This window comes from Eschrichtius robustus, chromosome 20, assembly GCF_028021215.1.
Source record: "Eschrichtius robustus isolate mEscRob2 chromosome 20, mEscRob2.pri, whole genome shotgun sequence".
Lineage (NCBI taxonomy): Eukaryota > Metazoa > Chordata > Mammalia > Artiodactyla > Eschrichtiidae > Eschrichtius > Eschrichtius robustus.
The window spans coordinates 39,959,358-39,970,392 of NC_090843.1; the positions used below are offsets into that span (position 1 = coordinate 39,959,358).

Consider the following 11,035-nt stretch of genomic DNA (forward strand, 5'->3'; position numbering starts at 1 on the left):
TGATTCCTCCAGCTCCATTTTTTTGCCTCAAGACTGCTTTGGCTATTCGGGGTCTTTTGTGTCTCCATACAAATTTTAAGATGATTTGTTCTAGCTCCGTAAAAAATGCCATTGGTAATTTGATAGGGATTGCATTGAATCTGTAGATTGCTTTGGGTAGTATACTCATTTTCACAATGTTGATTCTTCCAATCCAAGAACATGGTATATCTCTCCATCTGTTGGTATCATCTTTAATTTCTTTCATCAGTGTCTTATAGTTTTCTGCATACAGGTCTTTTGTCTCCCTAGGTAGGTTTATTCCTAAGTATTTTATTCTTTTTGTTGCAATGGTAAATGGGAGTGTTTCCATAATTTCTCTTTCAGATTTTTCATCATTAGTGTATAGGAATGCAAGAGATTTCTGTGCATTAATTTTGTATCCTGCAACTTTACCATATTCATTAATTAGCTCTAGCAGTTTTCTGGTGGCAGTTTTAGGATTCTCTATGTATAGTATCATGTCATCCGCAAACAGTGACAGTTTTACTTCTTCTTTTCCAATTTGTATTCCTTTTATTTCTTTTTCTTCTCTGATTGCCGTGGCTAGGACTTCCAGAACTATGTTGAATAATAGTGGTGAGAGTGGACATCCTTGTCTCGTTCCTGATCTTAGAGGAAATGCTTTCAGTTTTTCACCATTGAGAATGATGTTTGCTGTGGGTTTGTCATATATGGCCTTTATTATGTTGAGGTAGGTTCCCTCTATGCCCACTTTCTGGAGAGTTTTTATCAGAAATGGGTGTTGAATTTTGTCGAAAGCTTTCTCTGCATCTATTGAGATGATCATATGGTTTTTCTCCTTCAGTTTGTTAATATGGTGTATCACATTGATTGATTTGCGTATATTGAAGAATCCTTGCATCCCTGGGATAAATCCCACTTGATCGTGGTGTATGATCCTTTTAATGTGTTGTTGGATTCTGTTTGCTAGTATTTTGTTGAGGATTTTTGCATCTATATTCATCAGTGATATTGGTCTGTAATTTTCTTTTTTTGTAGTGTCTTTGTCTGGTTTTGGTATCAGGGTGATGGTGGCCTCATAGAATGAGTTTGGGAGTGTTCCTTCCTCTGCAATTTTTTGGAAGAGTTTGAGAAGGATGGGTGTTAGCTCTTCTCTAAAGGTTTGATAGAATTCACCTGTGAAGCCATCTGGTCCTGGACTTTTGTTTGTTGGAAGATTTTTAATCACAGTTTCAATTTCATTACTTGTGATTGGTCTGTTCATATTTTCTATTTCTTCCTGATTCAGTCTTGGAAGGTTATACCTTTCTAAGAATTTGTCCATTTCTTCCAGGTTGTCCATTTTATTGGCATAAAGTTGCTTGTAGTAGTCTCTTAGGATGCTTTGTATTTCTGCGGTGTCTGTTGTAACTTCTCCTTTTTCATTTCTGATTTTATTGATTTGAGTCCTCTCCCTCTTTTTCTTGATGAGTCTGGCTAATGGCTTATCAATTTTGTTTATCTTCTCAAAGAACCAACTTTTAGCTTTATTGATCTTTGCTATTGTTTACTTTGTTTCTATTTCATTTATTTCTGCTCTGATCTTTATGATTTCTTTCCTTCTGCTAACTTTGGGTTTTGTTTGTTCTTCTTTCTCTAGTTTCTTTAGGTGTAAGGTTAGATTGTTTACTTGAGATTTTTCTTGTTTCTTGAGGTAGGCTTGTATAGCTATAAACTTCCCTCTTAGAACCGCTTTTGCTGCATCCCATAGGTTTTGGGTCGTCGTGTTTTCATTGTCATTTGTCTCTAGGTATTTTTTTATTTCCTCTTTGATTTCTTCAGTGATCTCTTGGTTATTTAGTAACGTATTGTTTAGCCTCCATGTGTTTGTCTTTTTTACGTTTTTTTCCCTGTAATTCATTTCTAATCTCATCGCGTTGTGGTCAGAAAAGATGCTTGATATGATTTCAATTTTCTTAAATTTACTGAGGCTTGATTTGTGACCCAAGATGTGATCTATCCTGGAGAATGTTCCGTGCGCACTTGAGAAGAACGTGTAATCTGCTGTCTTTGGATGGAATGTCCTATATATATCAATTAAATCTATCTGGTCTATTGTGTCATTTAAAGCTTCTGTTTCCTTATTTATTTTCATTTTGGATGATCTGTCCATTGGTGTAAGTGAAGTGTTAAAGTCCCCCACTATTATTGTGTTACTGTCGATTTCCTCTTTTATAGCTGTTAGCAGTTGCCTTATGTATTGAGGTGCTCCTATGTTGGGTGCATATATATTTATAATTGTTATATCTTCTTCTTGGATTGATCCCTGGATCATTATGTAGTGTCCTTCCTTGTCTCTTGTAACATTCTTTATTTTAAAGTCTATTTTATCTGATATGAGTATAGCTACTCCAGCTTTCTTTTGATTTCCATTTGCATGGAATATCTTTTTCCATCCCCTCACTTTCAGTCTGTATGTGTCCCTAGGTCTAAAGTGGGTCTCTTGTAGACAGCATATATACGGGTCTTGTTTTTGTATCCATTCAGCCAGTCTACGTCTTTTGGTTGGGGCATTTAATCCATTCACGTTTAAGGTAATTATCGATATGTATGTTCCTATGACCATTTTCTTAATTGTTTTGGGTTTGTTTTTGTAGGTCCTTTTCTTCTCTTGTGTTTCCCACTTAGAGAAGTTCCTTTAGCATTTGTTGTAGAGCTGGTTTGGTGGTGCTGAATTCTCTTAGCTTTTGCTTGTCTGTAAAGCTTTTGATTTCTCCATCAAATCTAAATGAGATCCTTGCCGGGTAGAGTCATCTTGGTTGTAGGTTCTTCCCTTTCATCACTTTAAGTATATCATGCCACTCCCTTCTGGCTTGCAGAGTTTCTGCTGAGAAATCAGCTGTTAACCTTATGGGAGTTCCCTTGTATGTTATTTGTCGTTTTTCCCTTGCTGCTTTCAATAATTTTTCTTTGTCTTTAATTTTTGCCACTTTGATGACTATGTGTCTCGGCGTGTTTCTCCTTGGGTTTATTCTGTATGGGACTCTGCGCTTCCTGGACTTGGGTGGCTATTTCCTTTCCCATGTTAGGGAAGTTTTCGACTATAATCTCTTCAAATATTTTCTCTGGTCCTTTCTCTCTCTCTTCTCCTTCTGGGACCCCTATAATGCGAATGTTGTTGCGTTTAATGTTGTCCCAGAGGTCTCTTAGGCTGTCTTCATTTCTTTTCATTCTTTTTTCTTTAGTCTGTTCCGCAGCAGTGAATTCCACCATTCTGTCTTCCAGGTCACTTATCCGTTCTTCTGCCTCAGTTCTTCTGCTATTGATTCCTTCTAGTGTAGTTTTCATTTCAGTTATTGTATTGGTCATCTCTGTTTGTTTGTTCTTTAATTCTTCTAGGTCTTTGTTAATCATTTCTTGCATCTTCTCAATCTTTGCCTCCATTCTTATTCCGAGGTCCTGGATCGTCTTCACTATCATTATTCTGAATTCTTTTTCTGGAAGGTTGCCTATCTCCACTTCATTTAGTTGTTTTTCTGGGGTTTTTTCTTGTTCCTTCATCTGGTACATAGCCCTCTGCCTTTTCATCTTCTCTATCTTTCTGTAACTGTGGTTTTTGGTCCACAGGCTGCAGGATTGTAGTTTTTCTTGCTTCTGTTGTCTGCCCTCTGGTGGTTGAGGCTATCTAAGGGGCTTGATGGGAGGCTCTGGTGGTGGGTAGAGCTGACTGTTGCTGTGGCGGTCAGAGCTCAGTAAAACCTTAATCCACTTGACTGTTCAAAATTCACCCATTTTAAGTGTGTAATTTTCCATGGTTTTTAGTTTATTTACAGAGTTGTGCACTCATCACCACAATCCAGTTTTAGAACATTTCCATCACCCCAGAAAGATCCCACATGTCTGTCTGCAGTCAATTTCTGTTCCCACTCCCAGCCCCAGGCAACCACTAATCTGCTTTCTGTCTCTCTAGATCGGCCATTTCAGGACATTTCACATAGAGGGAGTCATACACTAGGTAGTCTTTTGCATCTGGCTTCTTGCACTTAGATAGCGTTTTGAAGTTTGGAAACCAGCTTCTGCACATTGAATTACGATGTCAGTTCTCCTAAAGGCTGGATTGAGTTGTCTTCCCTGCGGGTGCTGAATGCCTGGTATCCTCCCGCCATGTAGAAGCTGCAGGAGGCCTCTAGATTCCACTCAGCTGATCGCCTTTGGCCGTGCTGGATAATCTCAGTGGCCCCAGGGTACATAAAATGCAGCAATCAAAATCAATAAAGCATCTCCACTTTGAACAGGTTCCTGACTCCCCCCGCCCCCCCCCCGCCATCTGGGGGGAATCAGGGGGACACTTTTCTTTTTCCAGGTGCAGGCCTCCCTCTTACAGCATCCCCGGCAGCTTAGAAAAGAGGTTCGCTTGGTCTTATTTCCAGTCCTTTGACTCACCGTGTACCAGTTTGTTTTAGTTCATCTTTTCCAGCGCCACGTGAGACACTTACAGCAGGATGCCTTAAGTCAGCTCATGAATGGTCCCATCAGAAAGAAGCTCAAAATTATTCCTGAAGATTGCTCCTGGGGAGGTAACTTGTGTGACCTAATTAAAGCGTCTTTTGTAGAGCTGGGGGGTGAAAAAGGTGGAAATTCAAAGGCCTTAATTTGTTGAATGGGTTTTGGTGGTGGCGATAGTGTGTTGCAGGTAGAACAGTATCGACATTGATAGATGAGCAAACATAGAAAGACAGTAAATAACATGCCAAAATTGGTTCAAAATCGGGGGTTGGTAACGGAAGTGGGTGGGGAGAGAAATGAAGAGACTTTTTATAAGTGGAAGCCTGGAGTGAGTACACGGGAATCATCACACCCTCCTCTTTACTTCTGTATCAGTGTGAGGTTTTCCATAATAAAAAATTGAGATTAAAAAAGCCATGCCCAAGGCCACAGTTGGTTGTGGGTAAGACTTCCACACAAAGGTCCTTTCGGACAGGGTTTGAGAAGCTCTCTCTGGCTGGCCTCTGCAGGCATCCTGATGTAGATGTGGTCTGGCATCTATTGCATTCTGGTCTGAAGGTCATAGTGGGGAAATACTGGGGTCCTCAGGGACCGAGACCAGGTAGAAATCTTGCATAAGTTCCTGCTCAGTCTTACAGGGAAGCCATGAGTAAGTGGGACTCCCAGACTCCTGGAGGGGAAACACTCAAGCTGAGGAGGGTTTTGTTCATGTCTAAGAGACCCCAAAGCTATGCCTCTGTTAGGGCAGAACATTGACAGCGGCGGAGAGGCTGGGACTTGGCTCTGGCCCTGGCTTCTTCAGGGGACGCGGCCATCCTCCCAACATGCAGTCAACAGAGGACTCGTCCTAGACCTAGTGTCTTCATTTCCCCCTCACCCCTTAGAGTTTTCTAGAAATGAGGGGAAAGTTAGCTCAAATAAAAGAATGTGGTGTCAGAGCTTTAAGGGGTACAGACACCCACAGGAGGTTGGACGCTGAGAAGGAGGAGATGTGAACACCCCCAGGAGGCCAGGTGAAGGTCAAGCTCACAAGAGCACATCTTTTCAGCTCAACCCCCTCATCTTACCTTCATGACCGTGTTGTCCAGCCCCAGCTTCTCGCGTTATAGGGACCCTCCCTCCCTGCCCAGTGTGGCTGGACGGGCGAGCCAACTACACTTTTGCAGATGAAAACTGATAAGAGCAAACTCTCCCTGGCTCCGGGTGTGCCTGTGTATGGGTCTGGAAAGGACAGACTGCACTTTCCGGGTACCCTCAGTGTCCCGAGTCCAGTTTGTAGTTAAGGCCTACGTACTTTGGAGTCAGCCAGGCCTGCGTTCTGGTCCCACCTTGCCACTGGCTGTTTCGCCCGGGGCATGTTTCTCAGCCTCTCTGAGCCTTATTTTCTTTAGCCATTGCACAGGCTAAAGAACCTAACCTCGCAGGGCTGGTGAAGGAAGGAGGCAATAGGGTGTTGCTTACAGAGTGCTTACTTAGCACAGTGACTGGCAACTAAAAATCAATGATGGCTGCTGCCGTTGTTCAGTACGATGACAGTGGTGGTCAGGGATCCAGCAGGAAGGCTGTGCGGACTGCCTCCTCTCTTGCCTGGGGCTAGTCATCCACGCGACTTTACCAGGGGCCGGCTCCGAATTGGTTTAGGGCTGATTTGTTGGTTACTAAGGTAGCCCTCCTGGTTCAGAGCTTAAAACTTGGCCCTGAAAAAGCAAAAACAAAGCAAAACAAAAAAACCTTGGCCCTGGTATTACTCAGCAAAGGAGGAAAACTAACGTTGGCCCCAAATCAGTTTGTCCCCTGAGAGGACCAGCCCAATGGGTATTTTCTTTTTTTTTTTTTTTTTAAATTTTATTTATTTTTTGTCTGCGTTGGGTCTTCATTGCTGCGCGCGGGCTTTTCTCTAGTTGTGGAGAGCGGAGGCTACTCTTTGTTGCGGTGCGTGGGCTTGTCATTGTGGTGGCTTCTCTTGTTGAGGAGCACGGGCTCTAGGCACGCAGGCTTCAGTTGTTGCGGCATGTGGGCTCAGTAGTTGTGGCTCGTGGGCTCTAGAGCACAGGCTCAGTAGTTGTGGCGCACGGGCTTAGTTGATCCGCGGCATGTGGGATCTTCCCGGACCAGGGCTCGAACCTGTGTCCCCTGTGTTGGCAGGCGGATCCTTAACCACTGCGCCACCAGGGAAGTCCCTCAAAGGGTATTTTCTAAACCTCCCTGTTTCCTTGGGTGTTAGCTTTCTCTGGGTTTCCATCCCTCATGACAAATGGCATCTGCTGTCATCACAAGCACCTGGATGAACAGACATGTGTGCTGTTTGGGCTCCCCTTCTACACGGCCAGCTCGGGGCACAGATTTCTGGGCCAGCTCGTCCCTGTTGGCGAAGCATCTGTGTATTCAGTCTTTGTTAGGTGCTGCATGGTGTTCACTTTTGGGTGCTGGATGCTCTGGGCTGAAAGGTGCCTCTTGTTCTGGCAGGTTCCAAGCTGCTACCTCTTTCTCCTTCCCCTTGTACAGGCCAGGCTTCCAGTGTCTTCCTGAACATGGAGGGGGACTTCATGAAGCCAGTCATCAGCATTGTGGACGAGCTGCTGGAAGCCGGGGTCAACGTGACCGTGTATAATGGACAGCTTGACCTCATCGTGGACACCATGGGTAGGAGCCACTCGGGGCCCATGGAGCCAGTGTCGTGGGTTGAGCTGGAAGGGAACTGGCCTCTTGGGGGACTGTTGACATTGAAATGGCAGGAGGAAGGCCATTTCCTGTTACATGCATCCACCCCTGACCTGACTCTTTGAAGAAGGTAGGGCTGCCCGAGGTTGTGACCCCTCAGAGAAGCCTGGCCTGTCCAGCTTTTGAGGCCTTAGGTATGATTACAGAAAAGGATAATACCCACCCCCACCTCGAAATTTAAAAAGAAGACATTTCCCTAGCCACTGGACAAAGGCACCATTTAACTGAGGGAAAACCTCGTTTTTGTGCAGCGTCACAGGGGATGGTAAGCACTGCAGCATGAATCAAGACAGCCCTGCTGACCCTGTAAAGATGAAGACCCAGGGGAAATGGTCTTGGTGGGGTCCCTCCCGCACTGGCTGCCACCTGTGCCCACCTCTGGTTTCAGGGAGGGCCAGGGAGAAGCTCAGGCAGGTTCTCAGAACTGGCAGAAAAATCGAGGCACGTGGTCTGGCAGGCGTGAGCGCGCCTCAAAGTCAGCAGGATTGAATATTTTTGCGACTTGGGAGCCAAGGGTACTGAGGATGATGTGAAAAGGTTCCATGTTTCTTCCATGAGCTCCCCCGTGTGATCCACCATCTCCTTACCCTGAGGCTTCTCCATCCTCCTGGCAGCCCTGTCCACCTCCAGGGGTCCCCGATTTCCTTCCTACAGAGCATAGGGCAGTGGGAGGGTCAGGGGCAAAAAGTAGTCACAGCTGTTAGGTTTCTCCCGGGCAGCCTGGCTGTGGACACCCAGTGCTACAAATGCAGAGTCCCAGGCCCTGCCCAGACCTACTGCATCGGAATTTGCATTTTAACAAGATCCCGGAGTGAGTTTTATGTACAGCCCAGCTTGCAAATTCCATGCCGAATCATGGGACCCAGATTTTGGTTTCTACTCCACTCAGCTCTTAACGCTGGGCCCTTCCTCATCCCTCTCGCCAGGTCAGGAGGCCTGGGTGCGAAAACTGAAGTGGGCAGAACTGCCCAAATTCAGTCAGCTGAAGTGGAAGCCTCTGCACAGTGACCCTAAGACTTCAGAAACGTCTGCCTTTGTCAAGTCCCACAAGAACCTGGCTTTCTACTGGATTCTCAGAGCTGGACACATGGTGAGAGAGGGTCAGCGTTTGTTCCAGATTTGCCACTCGAGCTGGGGGTGGAGGAGCCACACGCACTGGTCTCATAAGTGCGTTGGGTTTGGGGGTGTTTTGGGGTCGCTAATGAAACTCTATTTGTGCTTCATTGAAAAAGTAAATCCTCCTGAGAGACTTACGCTGGGTTCTCTATCCTCTGCTCTTTAGGTTAAATGAGTTGAATGTTACTTTCCTCTGGACAGTTTGTCCTGAAGGAACAACTTGTCCTGAGGGAGGGAGGGAGAAATCGTCTTTCCCTGACATTTTCAGGGAGTGAAATCAGAGCTCGGTGGTCTGTAAGGCTGAGCACAGTGCAGAGTACAAGTGTTTGTGAGGAGTGGTGGCTCTGGAACTTCAATTCAGAAGAGGCTTCACCTGCAAAGACGGGCACGGAGGCTGCAGCACTCTTGCACTTTCCTAGCGAACGCGGTGTTTTCCCTTAGGCTGTAGGTGGACTGAGTAGCTTTCCCTGGGCTGAGGGAGATTATGGAGGGATGAATACACTATGCAAGCACATGCACACACGTGCACACGCATACACACACAGACTACCTGCAAAGGAGCCAAAGGCAGGAATGCCCAGGAAGCAGAAGGGGCCCAGGTGTTTCCCTCATGGTTATGCTTTGGTCCAGCCATTTAAATGCAGGCTCTCCTTTCGTCCCAGATGGCAGTTTCCTGGAGGAGATCTGTGGGAGAGATGGTAAGGCTTGGCGCCATTGTGCTAAGACAGAATCTCCACAGAGAAGGGGCTGAGGGACAGCTGTCTGGCTAGAAAGGGGGGCCTGAGGAACTGGCCTTAAAGCTTCATTTGCACAGTGAGCACATCATAGAGCATTCACTTGGACCGCCAAGGAAGTGCTGAGGGACTTGGGGGTTACCAATAGTGGTTCTCAACTGGGGTCAGTTTTGCCCCAAGGGGACTTCAGCGATGTCTGGAGACATTTGGGGTTGTCACAGCTTGGGGAAGGTTGCTACTGGTATGTGGTGGGCAGAGGCCATGGATCCTGGTAAACATCCTGCCGCACACAGGCCGGCCCCCCACCACAGAGAATTGTGCCGCACAAAACGTTAGTCGTGTCAAGATTGAGAAACCCTGATCTAGAGGAAAGTGGGAGCTTGGGTATATGGTATACTTGTTCTTACTATATTTATTAGGTATCTTGACCATGGATAACTTATCCTCAACCTCTCTGACCCTTAGTCTTTTATTTATTTATTTATTTAATAAATTCATTTTATTTATTTATTTATTTTTGGCTGCATTGGGTCTTTGTTGCTGCACGTGGGCTTTCTCTAGTTGCGGTGAGCGGGGGCTACTCTTTGTTGCAGTGCGTAGGCTTCTCATTGCGGTGGCTTCTCTTGTTGCAGAGCACAGGCTCTAGGCGCTCGGGCTTCAGTAGTTGCGGCTCGCGGGCTCTAGAGCACTGGCTCAGTAGTTGTGGCGCACAGGCTTAGTTGCTCTGCGGCATGTAGGATCTTCCAAAACCAGGGATCGAACCCGTGTCCCCTGCATGGGCAGGCGGACTCTCAACCACTGTGCCACCAGGAAAGCCCTTCCCTTAGTCTTCTCTTAAGAACCTCCCAGAAATGAAGATGCTGCAAGCTTTAAGAGAAACCAAAGTTACTCTTTGGTTCCTTTATTCACTGAGCAAACATTTGAGTGTCTCATAACCACTCATCCGTGTGCCAGGTACTGGGAGTACAAAGATGGATGATACACCATCTCTGTCCTCCGGGAGCTCATGGACCAGAACGGCAGACAGGCAAAGAGACTCTAGTAACATGGGGTGAGAAATCCCAAGATGGGGCTTGGCCCTGGGAAGGGAGCCCAGCCCAGGCTTGGGGGTCAAAGACGAGGCCCTAAGGATGGGCAGGAGTTAGCTGGGTAAAGAGGAGAAGGTGTGGGGTCAAAGAGAGCAGTGCGTGCAAGTCCAGAGGTGCCTTCAGGCAACTGCGGCCTCGGAGGGTTGTCTCCGCATCACTGAGGAGACATGAGGCTGGAGAGGGAGAGTTTGCATACCTCTGTAAGGAGCTTAGACCTACCCTGAAAGCAATGATGTGCCACTGGGGAGTTTTAAGGAAAGGAGTAAAATTACCAGATTTGTCTAAGAAATAACATTCTAGCCATAGAGGACGTGGGACAAGACTGGAGCAGAGAGCTGATCTAAGATGCTTTTATAATAATGCAGACGGGAGAGACATAGAGGAATTTGATGTTAGAAGGGAGAATAAGCAGGACTTGGTAACTGTTTGTCTATAGACCAGCCGAGTGGGCTGTCCGTAGGCAATTGACTATATAAACTGTGTATTTGTGGGTCTGGAGTTAAATGTTTGTCCTTAGAGATAGAGTTTCGGGAGTCAAATATGGAAAAGGCGAGGGTCAGGGCCCTGGACACACCAGTATTTAAGAGGCAGGAGGAAAAAGAAGGACCCACAAATGAGACTTGAGAAGAGAACAGCTAGAAAAGTAGGAGGGAGACCAGGGACATCCCCAAAGCAGAGAGGGGCCAGTGGTGTCGAATGCTGCCAAGAGCTCAGATAAAGGACTGAAGTGTAAGCAGTGATTTGGGTGCACCGGTGTTGGTGGTAATCGTGGCAAAAGCATGTTTAGTGGATCGGCAGGCTCAAGCCAGCACGGAAAGGACAGAGCGAATGAATGAGCAGTGAGGGAGAGAACACAACTTCCCTTAAGAAACCGGAAGGAAGTAGTAG

General features: G+C 46.2%; 1 protein-coding gene across 1 annotated transcript in view; it reads left to right on the plus strand.

The window, feature by feature from the left end:
• Positions 1-11,035, plus strand: part of SCPEP1 (serine carboxypeptidase 1) — a 45,590-nt gene that overhangs the window by 29,626 nt on the left and 4,929 nt on the right. Inside the window, exons 10-12 of the mRNA XM_068530177.1 lie at positions 4,446-4,559; positions 6,994-7,131; positions 8,136-8,299. Of these exons, the coding sequence (XP_068386278.1) occupies positions 4,446-4,559; positions 6,994-7,131; positions 8,136-8,299 (416 nt within the window). The remainder of the gene's footprint in view (positions 1-4,445; positions 4,560-6,993; positions 7,132-8,135; positions 8,300-11,035) is intronic.